The sequence below is a fragment of the Eptesicus fuscus genome, chromosome 12 (assembly GCF_027574615.1).
Source record: "Eptesicus fuscus isolate TK198812 chromosome 12, DD_ASM_mEF_20220401, whole genome shotgun sequence".
NCBI classification, from domain to species: Eukaryota; Metazoa; Chordata; class Mammalia; order Chiroptera; family Vespertilionidae; genus Eptesicus; species Eptesicus fuscus.
Window position 1 is genome coordinate 38368874 of NC_072484.1, and position 22139 is coordinate 38391012.

The 22139-nt window shown below is 38.1% G+C and overlaps 1 protein-coding gene across 2 annotated transcripts in view; it reads left to right on the plus strand.

Annotated features, from left to right (window-relative positions):
• The window catches only part of RAB27B (RAB27B, member RAS oncogene family), a 59288-nt gene that overhangs the window by 30311 nt on the left and 6838 nt on the right, over positions 1 to 22139 (plus strand). For both annotated transcript variants that reach the window (XM_028157729.2, XM_008149627.3), the window contains 4 exons: positions 12742 to 12913; positions 14541 to 14626; positions 19197 to 19300; positions 21275 to 21398. In XM_028157729.2, the coding sequence (XP_028013530.1) occupies positions 12761 to 12913; positions 14541 to 14626; positions 19197 to 19300; positions 21275 to 21398 (467 nt within the window). In that variant the 5' untranslated portion in view covers positions 12742 to 12760. The remainder of the gene's footprint in view (positions 1 to 12741; positions 12914 to 14540; positions 14627 to 19196; positions 19301 to 21274; positions 21399 to 22139) is intronic.

The window sequence follows — 22139 nt, forward strand, 5'->3', positions numbered from 1 at the left end:
AGCATTAAAGAAAAGTATGACTCCCTTATGAAAAGTAAGTCATGCAGCCCCCTTATAAAGACAAGCAGAAAAGCTTTCCAGGTCAAATACTAAATCTTTCAGAACATTCTTGAAGCTTAATTTATTTAATTCGAACATTCATTCAACATCTTCTGTGCATGTATTTAGAGTGAGTACAATACCATCTTGGGAACTACTAATTGTCAGGGAAACAAAATTTAGGATATGTGAGGGAACAAAAGTTACATGTAGCTGGAAAAGCATAGTAAGTGCATTGTAATAATGGGTTTCAGCAGAAGAAGGACCATGAGCTAGCTATGTGCCAAGCTTTGCTGATGGCAGTCAGCAAAAAGAAATTGCTCTAAACCATAACAGTATCAAGTCAGATAAACTAACTCCAGTGGGTTTTCTACACTAGAATGAGTTGAGTTGCTGGAGGGGGTTACACAGCTCAACCTTCTGGAGGACCTGCTAGAGGTGAAGAATGATGATGGAGAATGTAATTGGCAAAGCTGGGTGCTCTTCTGTTGTAATTTAGCAGGATATTTAAACTCCAAGTTCCAGGACATAGAGAGTCTGTAGGCTATTCTGGAGAGGCTCTGGAATTTGTATTTGTAAATCCCCACCGGGGATATTGATGACCAGCCAGGGTTGGGTCCCACGGGATAACATACCGTCAAGTTTCATTCCAGTGGTATTTCACAGGGTCCTGGTAACTGGTCTGCCCTGCTGTTTCTCAGTGAGTTTCAATTACTCAGTCCTCATTGTGAGCACATTTGCTCAGCACATGGACTCTCAGGACCCTGTTAAATGATAAATATTTTTACAATAATAAATTATTTTATTTAATTAGGTCATAGACTATATTGATTTCAGGAGGGTATTATTGTTTGAATACACAGGGCACCATTAGTAAGTGGCTTCATTATAAACAAGTATGAATTAACATCTAGCTAAGACAAATCAATTATTTTAAAAATAAAATAGAGTATTCTTACACTGTTGAGCTTTAAAAATAATAGCTTTACTGAGGTTTAATTCACATACCATAAAATCCACCCTTTCCAAGTATATAACTCAGTGGTTTTTAGTATATTTGCAAAAATATGCCAACATTACTATCTGAAGCCAGAACATTTTCATCATCCTTAAAAACAAAACAAACAAACAAACAAAAAAACTCTCCTCATACCCATGAACAGTCACTCCCATTGCTCCTCTCCACATTCCCGACAAATACTACTTTGCATTCTGTCTCTATGAGTTTGCCTATTCTGGATATTTCATATAAATAGAATTATAAAATACACAACCTGTTGCTTCTGGCTTCTTTCACTGAAGCATAATGTTTCCAAAGTTCATTCATGTTGTAACATATATCTGTACAGCATTCTCTTTTTATGGCTGGGCAATATGCTAATGTATGGCTATACTATATTTCATCTCTTTATCCACTGGTAAACATTTGGGTTATTTCCACTTGGGGGCTATTATGAGTATTTGTGTACAAGTTTTTGCATGGACATAGGTTTTCATTTCTTTTGGAAATAAGCCAAGGAGTGGAATTGCTGGGTCTAAGGGTCACTCTATGTTTAATTTTTTGAGAGAGTGCCAAACTGTTTTCAGAAATGGCTGTACCATTTTACATTTTCATCAGTAACATAGGAGAGTTCCATTTCTACACATCTTTCCCAGCACTAGCTTTGTTCATATTTTTATTATAGCCATCCCAGTGGGTGTGAAGTGGTATTTCATTACAGCTTTGATTGGTACTGTTCTAATGACTAATGCTGTCTTAAAATCTTTTCACATGCTTATTGAAAAACTGTATATCATCTTTGGAGAAATAGATTTAAATCTTTTGTCCACTTACTAGTTTGGTTATTTATCTTCTTATTTTTGAGTTGTAAAAATTCTTATGTAATCTGGATTCAAGTTCCCTATATGATTCACAAATAGTTCTGGGGGTATATTTTCACTTGTTTGATATGTCTTTTTAAGCACAGCGAGTTTTTCATTGTGCTGAAATGTATTTCTATGCTTTTTTCTTTTGTCACCGGGTTGTTGGGTATTATGTTTAAGAAACCATTGCACAATCTAAGGTTATGAATATTTACTATTTTTTTCTAAGAGTTTCATCGTTTTAGCTCTTACACTTAGGTCTATAATCCATTTTTCATTAGTTTTTATATTTGTAGTAAGACAGCAGTCTAAATTCATTCTTCTGAATGTGGCTATCCATTTGCCTCAGAAGCATTTCTTGAAGATTATTCTTACCCATTGAATTGTCTTGCTGCTCTGGTCATAATTGACCATCAGAGTAAGAATTTATTTCTAGACTCTCAATTTTATTCCATTGATCTATTTGGGTGTCATTAGTCTGTGCCACATTGTATTGATTGCTGTATCTGTGATAAGTTTTAAAGTTGGAAAGTAGAAGTCCTCAAACTTTGTTCTTCTTCAGGCAAGATTATTTCGGTTTTTCTGTGTCCCTTGCATTTACATATGAACTTTAGCAACAGCTTATAATTTCTGGCCAACGACAGCTAGATTTTGATAATGGGTTAAACCTATTTGTTGCTGGGTTGTTTTAAAGATTAAACATGTTAGTCCTTAGTACTTAGTGCTTAGAACAGTAACTGATATATAATAAAGCAATATAACTATTCTTAGCTATCATTCTGTTATTATTTGAGTTGTCTCAAATATCCCTTTCTAATAATTTGATGTTTTGTTACTTTTAAGTGCATTTGTTTTGTGTGTGGCAGTTTCCCCTTGATAGTCACAGATATTTTTCTTTGGTAAAACTTATTATACTTATATGAAAATTCTGTTAATTGGTACATTCTATTGCCCGAGTGTAATTCTTACCTCTCTGAAGAAGCAACCATAAAATCCTCTGTTGTAATAGTGTAGAAAAGCATCTATGAAGTTTCTAATTACTATTTCTAAATGTCACGAAGTTTTTAAATTAAGAGTGCCATGTAAAGACATTCTTATTCCAACCACAGAAAAATTATTCCCCCGTTGGCTTAATACACTATAAGTTGGGATAGAATCCAACTCCCCCCTTCAAATCATTGTTGTGAGCTGAAGACTGGTGTGTCTTTCAACATTTAAAGTGAAAGTTCTTTGATGCACTTGCTCATTGGTTACAGGGATGTGTCAGCACCCACAGGGCTTCTTTTGGAGATTTTGGAGGCATATGCCAACATCTTGCCTTACAGTTGAGAAAGTTAATGTTAATTGCTCAAAACCATTTTGCAGTGGGTGTAGAAATACTGCAATGGAACATAAAACAAACCCTTCAGTCTGAAGCCAAAAGCTAAAGGTCAGTTCATTTGAAGACCCTCGTAGCTAGATATCAGGATAGCTAAGCAATCCTCAATGTGGTTATTGTGTGGCTCTTTCAAAACTGGGATTTATGAGTTAAATTAAGCTATACAGGAGGTCTGCTAGGAAATAGGTTTCCTTTCCATGCTCTATCTTAGCTATACCATGTCTATTACTTAATTTCATAGATATCAAACAATAAAGGCATATGCCTGAAGTGGGATTCTCAACTTTCTAGCATTTGATATTAATAAAGGTTCTAATATTAAAAAAGAACAAAACAAAACAACAACACAGAATCACTATAAATGATATAGAAAATGAGCTGTAAGGGGTAGGCAAAAGTAGGTTTACAGTTATATGTAAACCACAGAGTTTATTCTTGTATTATTTATAAATTATTATATCATTTTCTATACGAACAAATCTAAACCTACTTTTGCCAACACTTGTATTAATCAGACAGAATTTTATGCAATTGTGGAAGCTGGCTTGGCAGTCTATGTAAGCCTGGTGCTTTTCTGTTCCGTGTTGTACCTGAAGTCAGCAGAACCAGGGTCAGGAAAGAAAGATGGATATGAAACGGGGGAGCGCAAGGAACCCACAAGGTCAATCTGAGATCCAGGAGGATGCCTGGAACTTGCCTGGGTCTCTCACTACCTCTGGCCTCGGTGGTGCAAATGACCATCGAAGGGACTGTGTCTTCACCATGGAGCTGCACACACACCCAGCCTAGGATTCAGAGAAGCTAAACAGGTCTTTTGGGAGCTGTAGAAACGAAACATCTATTTTTTTCCCCTGTGCCAACAAGGTGAACTGACAGATCAGTGATAACGTATGCGAGCTCCAAGACCTGTGCTCACAGCATGACCCTGGACATACATTGGGTTTCTCTGAATCTGAAACAACTACTTTATTTTGTTTCTACCAACCATTTACTCATCTGAAGCCAAAAGCCTGCATTGCTTTGACTAACCCAGAGATGTAGGGCATATCTGCTAACATGTTTTTAAGCATACATCAGTGAGGTGTTTGCTTTCTCTACAGGGGTATAAGTGAGCTTCAAGGGATAATGCTAGGCCATTGCTCTCCTGTTCTTTTCAGCAAGATTCTATTTAGAAAACCTGTCGATATTGTGCTACAACTGAGCACAAAATAGTTTTGTGCCTGGCTGGCTCCTGCTGAGTTGTAATGACCCAATAGCAGGAAGACACATGAATGGATCAATGTTCATAAACAGAATAATTTAAAAGTTTTTTCAATTCTGGTAAAAATATCTTAGATCAGGGAGCAGCCCTATCCTGACCCTAATTACAAAGATTGTTGGCAAGCTGCAGGGATCTCAGTAAGGGTACTCCTTGAGCAAATTTGGGTTATAGCAATGCCAAGTTCAGAATTCCAAGGCCTACTAGAACTTGACTCCACAGCACTATGTCCCTTGTGGGTATATAGAAACTGGAGTCAAAGTGGAGAAAAACTTATGAGGGGTAGAAGACATTTCAATGGGGAAAAAAAAAAGAAAATAGTATTATTGAACTATGGGCCACAATATGAAAATTAAAATAAACTCTTGAGGTAATAAGACTGGTCCTTTCATTGGCTTTTTAAAACCTTCTACAAATAAGTACAAATACATAGAATGGGACACATCAAGTGGAAAAAATAAGTATCAAAACAGAGGGAATGTAAAATTTTATATAAAAGTAGATTGTACAACTTCATAATTCATAACATTTGAATTTATAGATGAAATGATTAATGTTCTACAAAATTACAAGTTTGCAAAATTGATTCTAGTGAAGACAGGATTAAATGGATCAATTATGCCCTAACTGGTTTGGCTCAGTGGATAGAGCGTCAGCCTGCGGACTCAAGGGTCACAGGTTAGATTCTGGTCAAGGGCATGTACCTTGGTTGTAGGCACATCCCCAGTAGGGGGTGTGCAGGAGGCAGCTGATTGATGTTTCTCTCTCATCAATGTTTCTGACTCTCTCTCCCTCTCCCTTCCTCTCTGAAAAAAAATCAATAAAATATATTTTAAAAAATGGACCAATTACCAAAGAAAAAATAGAGGTGTAATTAAAAAAACACCCCATATAAAAATAACCAGGACATAGAAATTCTTTCCAACACTTAAAGATATGTAAAATTAATAGTACTTACACTACTACAGAGCATGGAAAAAGAAAACAAACTTTCATATTCTTCTAATGAAGTGAAAATAATATAAAGCTTAAAAACAAAGATCATTTCAACAAGATAAATCTTATTAAACTGATAAAAATTAAATAAAACACAATAAACAAAACCCAGCCAAAACCAGTTTGGCTCAGTGGATAGAGCGTCGGTCTGTGGACTGAAAGGTCCCAGGTTCAATTCCGGTCAAGGGCATGTACATTGGTTGCGGGCACATCCCCGGTAGGGGGTGCGCAGGAGGCAGCTGGTCGGTGTTTCTCTCTCATCAATGTTTCTAGCTCTCTATCCCTCTTCCTTCCTCCCTGTAAAAAATCAATAATATATATATATTTTTAAAAATAAACAAAACCCAGGAGCACATTAAAAGATAATATACCATGAACAAGTGAAATTTACTTTATACATGTGAAGATGTCACTATATAAGGAAATCCATTAATAAAATCAAGCTAAGGAGAGAAATCAGAAGATCATATCAATAGAAGAAGAAAGGGTAATTGACAAATTCAATTGCCCTCATGTTAAAGGCCGCCAGCATCTTGCTTAGTGGGAAAACGCTGGAGAATTTACAACTAAAACCAGGAACAAGGATGCACATTATTTTATATGAATGAATTCCTCTATAACCTGAGGTGGGAAAACCTTCCTAACTGTGACTCAGAATTTGATTTCTCCTCCCCCAAACTACATCAACTTAATGTCCTTCATAAATACCATGAGCTTAGTAAAGAGGCGAATGAGAAAATGTATTTGCAAACTCATATCACAAAGTTTTAATATTTCTATCTGTTCAGTATCAATATATAATTTCTGACCTATCAAATACCCCAAAAGCCTAAAATTTGATCACCTTCGCTATGGGAAGGCACAATATCCATAGAGCTAAGTTGAATAATTTTTAGAGATATGTACTGAATTATTTATGAAAAAAAAATGTTCTGGTGCCTGGACTGCTTCAAAATAATATGGTATAGGGAGAATTTTGGGTACATGAAACAAGATTGGCCATTTATTAGTAATTTAGAAGCTGGGTGAGCAGTATATGGGGGCACACTACTATTCCCTCAAGTTTTGTATATTTTTGGAACTTCTTGCAATAAAATGTAAAGGAAAAAAAGAAAGAATGTTCATATAGTTTCAAAAGATACCACAAAATTAAGCCAAAGGAAAAACTGTTACTTTTGGAAAAAAATTTTTTTGAGAAATAAATGTATTTATTGGTTTAGAAGTGAGTTTTGTATGTGAAAATCATATATCAATGGAGATAAATCTATTTAAAACTGAATTATGTTAGAACTTTACCCTTTATTTCCAGGGTAAGCTTATATCAATAAATTATTGGTTTATCTCTATTTTTTTAGATCCCTTGGTCACAGAATGAAACAAAAAGGACACTTTTATTTTTTAAAATTCATTTGATTGCTTCAGTACACACATTGACCATTGTCAACTTAAGTCAAAGTTGTTTGATTAACTTAATGTTGACTTGTCTTTGCAATTTGGTTTGAATCTTCCATATAGGCTCAGATCCATTAATCTTAAATAACCTTTAAGAAGAATCAAAATAAAAATTATCTTCAATAAACCTTCCTAATAGAACAAGATGCTATAGAATACACTAAAAATTTATTTTTAGAAAATGTACCCCCTTCCCTCTAGAAAATGCCTTTTGTTCTACTGAGGCGCAGCCTACAGGTCCCTAGAACTTCAGCCATCCATAATTTAGCTCCAACCTCCAGGACATGGTGTGGTTTTGGGAAGTAGTATTTGAAGGTCAGTATAGGAGAAGTACCCTCAGGCTATCATTCAGACAATTGAAGTGTTTGCTATGAAAACCCCAGACATCAAAATGCACCTACTGGAGCCCAACACAAACCATCCTACCTAATAAAAGGGAAGTATGCAAATAACCATCACTCAGCTATGCCCACGATTGGGCCGGTGGGAGGCTGGGGGCGGGACTTGGTGTGGCTGATTGGGTTGGCTGGAGGAGCGGGGGGCAGGGACTCGTAAGAGGGATAGAGAGCTAGAAACATTGATGAGAGAGAAACACTGACCAGCTGCCTTGCAGGAGGACCCATGGGGCTGGCAGAGAAACACCGACCATTTTCTTGCAGGAGGACCCATGGGGCTGGCAGAAGGCACAGGTGGCGGAACTCAGGTGGCCGATTGCGTGGCTGCCTGCACCAGTTTTCCACCAGCACCAGTTTTCCTCTGGCCACCCCCCGATCAGAGCGCTGGCGGGAGGTGTTCTGATCGGCGGGTGGCCAGAGGAAAACTGGTGCTGGAGGAACTCGGGGTGGCTGATCGCGCTGGCAGGAGGCACTCCGATTGGCGAGTAGCCAGAGGAAAACTGGTGCCGGCAGCCAGGTGAAGGAAGGTCTATTGCACGAAACTTCGTGCAACGGGCTTCTAGTTCAAAGATAAATGAGGACCTATTAAACTTCTATTTTATGCTTGTCAGATTTATTTTACTGAAACCATCTAAACTGAATACAAAATAATATTACTGATATTTTGTTTTTCTATTATTTTAAGCTTTCCAATGTGTCTTAAGAATGTTAAGCTGATGTTTATTAATTTAATAAGTTCAAGTCACAAGGTCATAGCTTGCCATGGTGTTCTTCAGATTGTTACTTGGAGAACTAGCAAAGAGCATCAGTTTGCATGTATAAGTTGGTCTGGATAGCGGTCATCCGTACATATCGGTAGCATTTGTTAAGCTTCCCACTAGAGAAAGCAGAGTGTATCCTCAGAACCATGCCAAATAAGAGGTGCCTGTGAGTGTGTGTTAGATGGGCGAATGGATGCTTTCATGGAGGAGCCCAGTTCTCAGAGGAGTGACCTATTCAACTGACAACTTTATAAACTCTGCCAGCACAAATCTCACTTTCATAAAGTATGGTCCCTCTATATTTCATTTCCCCCAGGTTATTTGGAAGGGATCCTCTAAAGATATAAATATTACATGTCAGAAGTGTGTTTTTTTTATACTTGTGTGCAATTTATAATTGAAAAGTGAGCTTGGGAAGCCAGATCTGGAAAGTACCAAGTAACCATTTAATCTAAATATTCACTTCACAGATGAGTCCTGAACTTGGAGTGACACAGCACTTCTTATCTCTGAGATTAATTGATTAATCATGACATTTGCACAGCTCTGGGAGGCTTAAATATATTTGTACACTCAATACACAGGTATTAAGCTTCTACCATACACCAGTCGTTGTTCTTGTCTTTGTGGAACCAGCAGTGGACAGAGGATATTCCTGAACTAATGGAATTTATATTGAACAAGAATGAAGCATAGCAGGGAAAAGAAAAGGAGAGAAACTATGAGCAACCTCTAGATATTCTAACAATGAAAATCATGTTCCTATGAATGCCCAGAGAAGATTTTCTTCCCACTTATGAAAATGTTTCTAGTTTCTACCTATCTAACCCACTTTTCACTTCAAATTCTAGTGACCAGTAGCTTTGGATTTCCTTCTATGGGAAACTGTCACCCTACAAGTCACATGATTTATCCATAAAGTGAAGGCTAGCCCACATGATTACTTAGATTTCCTTCTGTCTTTGTGAATCTTTATTAAACAGAGCCTCCTGGGTGTTTTGGATATTTTCCCTCCTCTGCCAGCCCTACACCTTTCCATGAAGGGTTCTAAGGATGACACTTCAGTTTCTATATCTAAAGGACCTCCTGGCTTGTGTGGTATAGCTTGTGACACAGTGATAATGGTGGAGAGTCAGACACACTTCCTGAAACACAGCCGTCTTCTGGCTTTTTCCTCCCTTGTGGATCATAGAACCAAGAACTGGACAAGACCATCAGTCATTGGACAGGAATAAACAACGCTGCTAAACTTGTCAGCTTTCTGATCCCTCCCAGATCATTTTTTTTAGCCCAGTTCTTAGAAGAGGAAACCTTGCCAAGGTTTTTATTTTTCTTTGTGGTGTTGTACGTACTGTGCAAAGGATAGAATATCGAGATCATATGATTTTAGGACTCAGAAAACCACATGGTAATAAAAGAGGAACCAAACTAAATATAAAAGAATTATGCATAGTTAGATATTGGTATATGTAGAGATATAAAATGAGAAGTAAAATTTGTTTTTTGAGAGAAGCTTAGAGGCGAATTATCTCATGCCCAGCTTAATATGTCAGTTTCTTTAAGTAGTCTGTTGGAGACACTAAATATAGGTTTTCCACAGTGCCAAGTTTTGCATTCATTTCAGGTGGAGAATTTGTGGCAAGGGTTGTGCCCACAACCCTTTACTTATAGAAAAGAGCTAGTGTGGGCCACAGTGGAATTGATCCCTGTGAGCCAGGGTTATTCACTCTGGATTAAAGCCTAGCTGGGAGGCAACCCCAGCATTGCCCAGGCAGGTCTATGTATGAACAACAGAGAACAGATTGACTCAGATCAGGAATACACATAGTTGGCAAATAATGATAGTTTCATTCTACACGTGGGAGGTAATCATCCTGCAATGGACCTGTATCTCCTCCTCTTGTACTAAATCCCTCCCTACGCTATAAGGTTCTCTTCCTCTACAAAAGGTTCTCAGACCACTGAAGACCATGAGGACTAATGTTTTGTTAGAACTAAAAGCACAGCAACTATTTGACTCGTTTATCACTTAATCATGTCCTGTCTTGTAAAGTTATGTTGCATTGTCTTGCATCCTTATTTAAGTTTTAAGTGTATGCATGCCTTGTCAGGAACTAGATTTTGAATTACATTTTTTGAATTTTCATCTTTGAACCTGATACTGTATACTGAAGATATTTAACTAGATTTGCTCAAGACTTAGCCTTCCCTGACACTGTCACAAAAATATTGCAAAAAAACACAGTTAACTTTAAACTAAGTTTTAAAGTATGCTGATATGTCTTCTTGGTTGCATTGTTTTCACTTTCCAGGGAGCCACAGTACCCTCCAACTTGAGCTTGTATTTAGGCAGCCAAGTGGCTTCAATTTCTTCCCCAGATTATCAATGTGTGTGTCCAAGAAAAAAAAAAAATAGGCTCTGGTCACTTATTTTTAGTTTGAATAAATGTTAATCTCTTTATTTTCCCATGAGAATTTTAGCAGTTTCATCCAATTCTTCTAGTGAAATGACAGACTTAGAAAGAGCTGTACATGAACAAGTTGAGTAGTGGTTGAGATAGACCTGAAATGAGGAGAAATCATGAGACTTTAGCAGCAATCTTCTCTGGCAACTCATTTTGCTCAAAGACTAGAAGCATCAACATCTTCAACTACAAAGTCCTGGTAAGAGATTTAGAATCACCCAAACTCAGAGCTAGTTGCTGTCAAGTAGTCAACCAGTGCAGGCATTTTCTGAGAAGAATTCCATGTCAATAGTTGAGATATCTGTTTCCTCTTATTAAGAAAGGGTGGTGGTTGATGGCCTCTCCTCCTGAGCAATGGTTATACTTGGTATAGATATTAAAAAAGAAAAAGTAAACATTCATGGTCAGTAACCACCCTGAGAGTCTTAACTCAGTGAAGAAAGCATATAATTGGGAAGAAAAGCTTTAGTGCAAAATTATGCATTGGCAGCTCTTTTTAAAAAATATATATATTATATTTTCATTGATTTTTTACAGAGAGGAAGGGAGAGGGATAGAGAGTTAGAAACAGCGATGAGAGAGAAACATCAATCAGCTGTCTCCTGCACACTCCCCACTGGGTATATGCCTACAACCAGGGTACATGCCCTTGACTGGAATCGAACCCGGGACCCCTGAGTCCGCAGGCCCAACGCTCTAGTGATCAGGGCAATTGTCAGCTCTTGAAGCACCTGTCCTCAGGAACCATTTGTTAAGTAAAAAATCATAAACCCATAAGAAATTGAGTTGGATTTAGCAAGAGTATGGTCCAAATTTTAGAAAATTCTAATGTAAACAACACGCAAATCTTCCAAATGCTGTTATGGTACTGATTCGCTAAGTCCCTAATTATCATCTTTATTTATCCCAAGACATAAAATCTTTTAGTTTTGACCACTAACTAAAGGGACAATGTAAAAAAAAAATATTGTTTTATTTAAATTGGTGAACATGTGTATCATTTTCTCATGTAGAAATTTTTAGAATCATCTAACAATTTTAGGTATATCCATCGAATAACCTGTTATTGAAATTAAAATTTTAATCACTTCAGAACTCCTGAAGAATACAATGCTTTCTGGATCTATAGAGGTGGGGAGAGCATTCCTTCTCACAGAGTGAGGAAAGAAACCTTCCCATCCCAATGAAATCTTTATAGGCCTTTCTCTATACAAGGATATGACAAAACGATGTCTATAACCCACCAATCATTTTGCCAAGCTCATGATTGGAAACTTCACCAAGTATTCAGTAGGTGGTGGTGTCCTTCACATGTGTGTGGAGGTAGTCTTGATGTTACCAGTGTGGGTGCACTTGGCATTGGCCCTGGGCTCATCTTCACTCATAATCACTGTAACAACAGAAAAAATGAGGCAGAAGTTAGGGCACTGGAAGAAATGGCAACTGACATTGTTCCTTCAGTCAGGAGACATATTAAATATTAGCAGAATTACCACAATTATGCCTCTTACTATCTCTTCCCTTTTTTTTAATGCCCGGAAAACATCTAGCAGACTTGCCAAATATAACAGATTTACCATTGGAGAACAGAGTCTTTAGTATTCCAAAACAGAAGATTTTTAAACATTGCTTTTAAAATGACTTCAAATTAGTGTTTTTAAAGCTTGTCATACCAGTTGTTAAAATTTTAAAATTAAAAAGGAATATTTTGTTCGCACATGATAGAAAGCTCCTTCTGTATGATTAGATGCAAAATAGCCCTCTAGGCTTTTCTCTCCCACTACCCAAATATAATGTCAGTCTCTCTCTGGCATACCTGCATCATCCTGGGTGGGCTTTTCTGTTCCCTTTGTAACTCTCTCCTCTTCCCGGCACCATATGCCTGACCCCAAAGGGCTTTAAAACAAAAAGTGATGACTCTTTAGTTCTACTATTGCTGTGGCAATGTCTATTATAGATATCATGTAGCTTTTGTCCATATTAACTGACCTGATGTAAAAAGATTTGTACTGACTAGAATAATAGATGTGCCCTGAAGCTGCTCAGAACCAGTTAATTGAGAATGTGGCAGAATGAAGGCATTCAAAATTTTAAACTTTGAAACCTAACAAAATATTATTCCTCTTCCACACAGGCCCAGCAAGACCATCACTATGACCGATGGGGACTATGATTATCTGATCAAACTCCTGGCCCTTGGAGATTCGGGGGTGGGGAAGACGACATTTCTTTATCGATACACAGACAATAAATTCAATCCCAAGTTCATCACAACAGTAGGAATAGACTTTCGGGAAAAACGTGTGGTGAGTTCTTTTCCATACTGTTAAACTTATTGCTAATCCTCCCAGATGAGATAAGAATTAAGAAGCTATGTTTATTGCATGTGAGACATTTGTCTTTTATCACATGCAATTTATGACCTGTCACTTTAGTTTATATTACTTTTTTACTTTCTCCACTATAAATAACATTTTGCACAGAAAGACGTTGAGTGACACTATCGCTTATCTCCAAAAGTATACAGAGCAACTAAAATAAATAATGTATGAATTTATATGGTGTGTTTTCCACAAATTCTTAAGGACTCTTTCAAAACTTGAATTATTCAGGATAGGAAAACATTAACTCTTAGTCTGAGTTAAGTTCCTCAAAAAGAACAAGTGTTCATTTTTCTACTCTTAAAGACGTCAAAAGAGTGATTGGCAAATAGCTGGAACGTGAGTTTTGTAAGTTCTTGCTGCATTTTTATTTATGTGTAGACTCAGCCATCAATCACTAGCTGATTATGAACAGAATGTGAGACCAATCCATGCTATTTTCCGAGATAAGGGAGTTTAAGTGAGAATTGCCACCACTTCCTTCTCCTGTGCTAGACGCTAATGACAGGAATAAAGATATTGTGACATGTGAGACGTGTAGCATAGGCACATAAGCCTTGCCAGATTTACTGCCACCCAAGGTATTCTCGATTGCCAAGATGGCTGCAGCTCCCAGTTGATGTCACAGATCTATTCCTTCCTCAATAATTGAGGGGAAAAAAACAACACACCAAAAACCCCACACAAAGGAAATGATGGTTGAGGAGGTAAATCATGATTTCTTATACTGTCCTGTACCTTATCTGAAAGTCCATACACTGAGTGTAGTCAGCAAATTTGCTTCCAACCCCTACAGGGTTTTCCTGTGCCTTCTCCCCTCCTGAGTGCCCCCACTGAGCTAGGTATATGCCCTTGTAGTTTTCCCTTTGAAACATTCCACTAAGCCGTACTTAAGGGAGCTGATGAAATATTAAAATTGTTATGCTTTGCTTAATAAGAATTCAAAAGACCATAATTTAAAGAATTTAAAAATAGCCTTGGAAGAAATGGCTAATAAAGGAAGAGTTAAAATATCCTGTGTGAACTTATTGAGAAATTCTGAGCAAATGCCATGGCTAAGTCATTCTGAAAGTCCAATGCACAGTAAAAGATATTCAGGTATTTGTAAATCATTTTACTGTTTTAAGAATGCCTTCACATTTGGTATTTCATTTAAATTTGCAGTGACTGTAAAGTAGGGAGAGATTATGGGTCTCAATTTTCAGGTAAGAAAATAAGACTCAGAGAGGTTAAATGAAGAGTTGATTTTTGAACCTAGAACTTGGGTCCTAAATCTACTGCTTGCTGCCTCCATGAGGAAATGACAGAAGGTGTCTAATTTAAGTTTGCAGTATGCCTAAATTGTGTTGAAAATCATACTTGTACTTGACATTTACAAGTGAGAGTACATGTGATACTTCTGGAAAAAAAAAACAGAGCAAATATTTATCCTGCACTATGAACTTTGATTATAGTAATTGAGGAAAAAAAAAAACATGTTGAGTGAACCCAGAGAATTTGAATGTTGACAAAATCCAAAGCAGTATAAACTGATGAAAATCATATCTTTCAGGTTTATAATACACAAGGGCCAAATGGATCATCAGGGAAAGCATTTAAGGTGCACCTTCAGCTTTGGGACACTGCAGGACAAGAGCGGTAACAGTAAATTACTTTGTTTCTAGCTACAAATAGTGCAGAAGAACTGATTTTATTTCTTATTTATTTATTTTTTAAGTTATAATTTACTTGTCAATATTATCTTGTATTGGTTTCAGTTATATAGGAAAAAAAACTTAACCACATTATATGCAGCTATTCCCCTAGTTTAAAAATAGGCATTTGTATTGAGAAATAAAAAGAAATTGTCTATAGTTAATTAACCATAACCAGCATTGTGAGTTTGGTTCAGATTTCAAAAATCTCTATGAAGTTTCTTATTGTATGTTGTCATTGTACTTCATAATAGGGAAAAACATTTTCTCCAGAATTTAATTGAATTAAGGGGGGACATTTACACTGTTGTAAGGGCTACTCCAAGAGGGACATGAAGGAAAGGGTGTTTAGAGCTTTCTCATCTCTTTCCATTCTCTGCAGAGCCTCTCTGATCTGTGCCATCCGACTAGCTTTATTCTCTAAGACCCTGCCAGGCGTCCTCAAACTACGGCCCGCGGGCCACATGCGGGTATTTTTGCCGTTTTGTTTTTTTACTTCAAAATAAGATATGTGCAGTGTGCATAGGAATTTGTTCATAGTTTTTTTTAAACTATAGTCCGGCCCTCCAACGGTCTGAGGGACAGTGAACTGGCCCCCCGTTTAAAAAGTTTGAGGACCCCTGCCTTGGTCACAGGATTGCCCTCCAGCCAGATTGCCTTTCCACCTTCCCTGATCCTCTCCTTTCACCAGGTCCCCGCTCATGTCCACCTCCCCTGGGGCCTTTCTGAACCCCCAGCTGAAAGCAGCTGCCTCTTCCTTTTAGATTCCTGCAGCACCTACTCTACCATCCCTTAAGTTAATTATTTACTTCCTGATGAAGCCAATCTTTTTATTTTTATTTTTTATTTTTGGTCTCTATTTGCTGTTCTTTGATTCACTTGTAGCCTTGTCACCCAAACAGAATTGTCAGATTTATAAGGGCAGAGACTATGCTTGGTTGTTCAGTGTCATCTCTGGTACAATGTCCAAGATAAGAGCTACTCAGTAGATAAGAGTATTGCTTGCTTATTTGATGGCAGTATATTTCTTTGAGTTACAAGATTTCAAAGGTGCTGAAGACCCCAAGCTCGTGAAGCTCTTCAATATTAGAGTAAATAAAAATTGGCAATAGATTGTCAGGATAAGCTATTTAGAAGGCACATACCTCCACATTCGGCATCGCGTTTCTTAGACTGTTTATGCTTGTAAACACTGCAGTGTTTGAAATGCGTCCAAATGTTCTCGCCTTCAGTGAGTGTAAACGCCAGGAGAGGTGCTGGGCCCTCTCAGTTAGCTTTTTTGACTGTGAATTCCATTCACACACATCCTTCAACACTGCTGGTGCTGCTGGAGTCATTCCTCACAAGACTCTCTGTTCATATGTCAGTTTGGTTGTCACAAAGATGTATGTTTTGTAGACCAATTTGATTCCTATTTGAAGAAGTAATATAGAAAATGTGGTTCCCATATGTCTTCACACATGATTTGTCAGCCTAGCATGATGGCAGGCTTCTCTCATCTATCCCTTTAAGACAGCTGCTCCATGAGGGAAATGGGGAAGACTGGGGACAGTCTTGGTAACAATGGGGTTATTTATCCCTTGGGAATTTTGCATTCTGTAAATATAAGGTGTAGCTAAGCAACAAGATAAAAAGGCCTCACACCTCAACCCTGTTCCAGGACACCTGGCAGCATAACCCATATAAAATAATGGTTATTGATAAAAGTGATATTATGGGAAGGAGGAAAAAAATAATACCCCTTATGTAAGCCCAAAGAATACAGGGCACAGCCTTCATTCCCAGTGAGGGAGAACCAATGATAATGTGACCCTGGCTTCTGTGTGTTTTTTTAATGGGTTCCTAGCTTTTTCCACCCTGCAGACAGAATGAAGTTGGTGGGTAAAGCAGAAAATCAATTACCTTCCCTCTGGAATAAGTCCTGGAAAAAATGGAGGATAACAAGCGTACTGGGGGAAAAATGGTCCAGGGAATAAGCCTTGTCCAGACTAAGAATATCCTATCCACATTGCTATGGATGCAAAAGTATTTGCCCCAATAAAATCCATACAATAATCATGTTTTTAAGTGACTTTGTCATGTGAACAGTGAGAGGGGAATAAGGCAGTGTCTTATCCTCAAATAAAACACACACACACACACACACAAACACACACACACACACTCATGGAGAGAAAAGAGAGCAGGCTGTTATGGTTGAGTTAACCACACTATTGTGGTTGAGTAGCAGACAATTTTATGAGTACAGCCAGTTCCCAAAGAGAGGGGTCCATTCAATAAAAGTACTATAATCTCTGTGAGCTTCCAGTGACTAGTAGAAACAAAGCTACAAGAAAAAATTGCATACAATTTTTGGTATTTCATAATCATCATGATTATGTCTTACCAAAAATATCCTAATTTGGAAATTAATAGTTGTTGAAATATCTCTTCTCCATGCTTCAATATTAAAAGTCTTGTTCTTTATTGAAGTCATTTAAATATTTACTAATTTTATATTTTGCTAGTCTCTTGATTCCCCCCCTCCCTTAATTTGACATACATTTAATGAGTAAACACTGTGTTCAGGGCCATGAGACATAATGCACAGCAAGTTCGAAACACAGCTCCTTTGCTCATGGAGCTTACCGTCTAGGGTAGAATTTGAACAAATAACAAACTATTGTAATATAGCCTAAGGGCAGTGATAGGACACAAAGGGTGGTCGGCAGGTGTACCAGAAGGAGCCCATAATCCTGATTTGGTTGTTGAGAAGACTGCTTGGGGAGGTGATATTTTCTCTGATATCTATATTTATATCTACATCTACATCTCTATCTATATACTCATACACAATGTATGAGTGAGTCTTTTTCAGGCTAAAGGGGAAGGAGATGAAGGAAGCATTAAGGAGAGGTTACCCACAGAAAGAACAGCGTGTGTGAAAGTCCGGGGGAGAGAGTGAACTTTCTTAGAACTAAAAGAAGATCAGCATGCCTGTGGGTAGTCCAGAGATGAATCTGGCTAGTGAGCCTTGCCAGCTTATTAAACAGTTCAGTCATTATCTTAAAAGTAATGCATCATCATGAATGTGTTTTTATCAGATGATTATATAATCAGAGGACAAAACCAGGGAAGAGACAGGTCCCCCCCCCAAAAAAAACTGGAGACAGGAAGTCTATTGAGAAGGCTGTTGAAGTTATCCAGGTGAAAGATTATGGGTTCAAAATTAGAATAGTGGCAAGGTGGATGGACATAAAGATGAAGGACAGGAGCTTTTTGTTGATTGAGTACAGGAGGTGAAGGGGAAAGAGGGTATAGCAACCAGAAGGATGGTGAAACCAAGAAGGAAATCAGGAAGAAAGGGCAGTTTGGTCTTAGACAAGGGAAGTTGGAGGTATGCTAGGTTCCTCTAAGTGGAAATATCCAGCGAGTAATTGGCCATACAGTATGAAGGCAGGCAAACTCTAGTTCTATAAATTTGGGGTTCAACACATTGGTGATAATTGAGCCAGGAGGTGGATGAGATAACCCAGTGAATGTGTGTAGAGTAAGACAAGGTCAAGAATAGAACCTTGAGGAAACCAAAGAATCTACAAGTAAGCTAAAATAGGGGACCAGAATTGAGGACATTTCGGATAGGACGTGATATTCTTCTTAATTTCAGTTATGTGCCTTTCTAAAAATGTATTGCCAAATGCATCTCTGTGTCAGCCTTTGCTGGTTCATATATGTGGTCTCTGGTTTCACCTATTCCCAACATTAAAGTGGGCTTCAGCACATGGTCCACTTCACTGAGGAGGTTGTGGTACAGGGGGTCAGAGCAGAGGAGAGACAGTCTTTACACTGCCCAGGACAGAGTGTATTCTTCGAAATCCTCCAATAGAGACGAGTGCTCCCTTTTCTCCCTAACAACTGAGTCTGGCCTTCCCTTGGTTCTCATAATCATCTTCCTCATCCTCCGTTCTTCACTGTCTTCCCTCTTCCTCATGAGACATAGATGCCACTCTTGAACTCCAAAGAGTGCTCACAAAAGACTTTTCTCACCAACGTTGCTTTTCCCTACAGAAGAACTCTGGATCCAGATGCGAACAAGCTGTGGTTTTCTACATGTAATCATAAGCACTCATTTTCAAGCCAAAGTTTCTGGGCACAGGCAAGAATGACTGAAAAGTATAAGTTAAAGGCCCAATATTCTAAAGTGTTCTCAGTTTTATTTGTGGATCACAGGAGGCCCATGAGCCAACGAGTCCAAGGGGCTGTGTAAGCATGTGTGTGATTAAATGTTACAAAATTCCTTGTGCGTGAGTGCTATGGAACATAAAGCCAGGATGTGGTCTTAAAAAGAACCTACCAGCAGACACCCTTCTCTGCCCCTTCAGCAGTCTTTCAGGGTCTTCTCCCATTCCGTAGGATAACCCATAAGGGATGCCTTAGGGATTTCATATTTGAGAGGGAAACAGTGTTGTTTGTATTGTCACCACTATATGTACGTGGACTAACTTTCAGAACTACCCACTGTGCTTTCTCGGCAGATTCCGGAGCCTCACGACCGCATTTTTCAGAGATGCCATGGGTTTCTTATTAATGTTTGACCTCACCAGTCAACAGAGCTTCTTAAATGTCAGAAACTGGATGAGTAAGTGGGACCACGTAACCTGTGTGGGTCACTTTGGGGCCCAAGAGCTCTATTTGCTTGTTTGCCTCACAAGATGAAAGAATAACCTTGGGAAGTCATGAGTTTAGTGTTTCCGGTGTCACCTTCAAAGTGGGGCCTTAATGTGCATCCCCCAAGATGGCCTGGAGTTGTATTTTACTTTGACACTCTTAGAGGAAGCCAGTGTGGCTTCAGATCCATCATATTTAAGGTCTTCATTTTTGCAATTGTAAGGCCATTCATTCTACTTGTCCAGCCATTTAAAGGACTTCCTAGAATAAAGGTGGGGAGCATCCAGCCCACGGGCCAGGCCGTAAAAGGCCCTCAAAATCATTTGGTCTGGGCCTGCCATGGCATTAGGGGTGAGTTAATGAAATGTTTGAACAAATATAGCAGGCTAATTTTAAAGTTGATAATTTTGTATGGCCCATGAATGATGTGATAAATACCCAAATGGCCCTCGACAGAAAAAAGATTCCCTGTCTTAGAAATATGCGAGCTTCCACATCTGTTACATCTAACCTAGAAAGGACATAGAGAAAAACAGCTGTTTTTCCTGAGAGGGTACACTGGCACCTAAAATGTCTTCCCGCGCACTTGGGTTAAGTAATGGGTTAATTAACCACAGGGTGGTCAGGAGAGAAGCTGCTGTAGAGGACCAGCCACGTGAAGATGAGGGATCATGTGCCAGTCAAGCAGCTCATGTTGAAATTGTACTTTTCTTTTCATCAAAAAAATAGTCGATATGAGGAAGCCTCGTATAGAAAAACTACACAATTTTGATATACTATGAAGTTAAAAGTCACCTAATCAGTCATTAAAGCCAGATTAATATATGTCAGCACAGAAGAATAGTATACTATTTTTATTTTTACTTGATGTGGCACTAAAGATAATATTTTATTTGCTATAGCTAATATATATGTCATTATTATATATTATTTGTAATGAATAATGTATATAACTGCTTTAAATGTGAGTTCAATAACAGTTGTTACCTTGGGGAAAAATATTGCTTCTCGAAATGAGTAATTATCCTAAGATCTGTCTCTATTTCCTTTTATTGTTATACTAGAGAGCCTGGTGCATGAATTTGTGCACGAGTAGGGTCCCTCTTCCTGGCCTGTGGGATCGCCGAAACCAGCTTGAAATAGGATTTCCTTATTCAAACTTTGGTGTTATTAGATTCTAAGGAGATAAGATTATTCAACACATACTTTCAGAGAATGATTTCTTCATTCTTTATCAAGGTAGATGAGCCTCTTCCTTGTTTTAAATTTTTTTCAGAAGGATACTATTGGGATTTAAGATAATTCATTGCTATGTTTAAAAAACTTTCATTTCTAACACCCAAATAGTCAATGTTATAGGCTAAGCCTTTGTCTTTTTCCTTGGCAAAATTGCATGCAGCAGGCCTTGTGATAACATTAGAGTAATCCCTCTAACCTCCAAACCATAGGTTGACACATTTCTCATCATTTCCTTTCTTCTCTCTCCCTTCCCCCCCCCCTCTCATTTCCTGGAAAAACAAAGACAAAAACCAAGTTTCCTATCTTAAAATTGCTTTTACATGACTTTGTGGAGGTTCAAAAATGTTCCACTCCCTTAGATCATCACCTAAGCTCTTAAAGGAAAGAACAAACTTGTGTACTTTAAAATCATGTTCTGTTTTCTCCACTTACGTTTGAGGAACAAGTGGTCTGAAACAATATGTCCCTCTTGGAGGGCACTTCCTCAGATGGAGAAGAGCACTGATAGGTGTTCATACAGGTGCTTCATGTAAATTATGATTGATCTTCACCACATGCAGCTTGTGAGGCAGTGTGTCCATTTTACTTGGCTAATAGAATATAAAAAGCTGGAGATAAACAATTAGATTAGGAATCTCATATGAGCAGTCATTTGACATTGCTTGTTTGTAACTAGCTTGCTGGTTCCATCTGCTTTCTTTCTAAGGCCAACTGCAAGCAAATGCTTATTGTGAAAATCCAGATATAGTATTAATTGGCAACAAGGCAGACTTACCAGACCAAAGGGAAGTCAATGAACGGCAAGCCCGGGACCTGGCTGACAAATACAGGTAAGTCAGTCACCTGGCAATGTCATCCCGCCTTGCACACTGCTGCTAAGTAATGGGGCAGGGACACAAGGTTGATACTAGGAATTACAAAGATCTTCCAGAGGAATGCATGTGACATTTTAAAGCAATTACTCATTAATAATAGCAACTAACATTTACTGAATACTTATCAGGTACTAGCAACTGTTCCTAGATTTTAATTTCTTTAACCCCTCATGACCATATGTAGAAGGCCTAGAGTTATCCCGTTATATATATGAAAATTAGGCATAGAGAGATTAATAACCGAGGGGAGGCCAAGCCCCTAGCTGGTAAGCAGCAGAGCTGAGTTGAACCCAGGCAGTCTGAGATCAGAACTCACGTTCTTCAACACGATCCTCTACGAGTGCCTCTCGATTGATAGCTGCAAACCTCTAAAGGTGATACCTGATGTGGATATAAAATTGCAGCCTTTATTCTCAATGAACTTAAAGGCAAATGAAAAATTTTAAAGCACCCCATGCAGTTATAAATTGACTTCCCAAATCAGACTTTGCCATTATTTTTTTAATTTAAAGCAGTTTCATCACACCTGCCATTCTTTTTGGATTGTCCTTGAGAACATTAAAATGGTACATGTATTCTTGAAACTTTTGATTCCGAGTAAGTGTAGACTGAAGTCACATGAATATCCTACTCAGTGGCAGTTTAATTTCTAAATCAGATTTCTAGATAATTGATTAGAAGGGAAGTAACATTGAT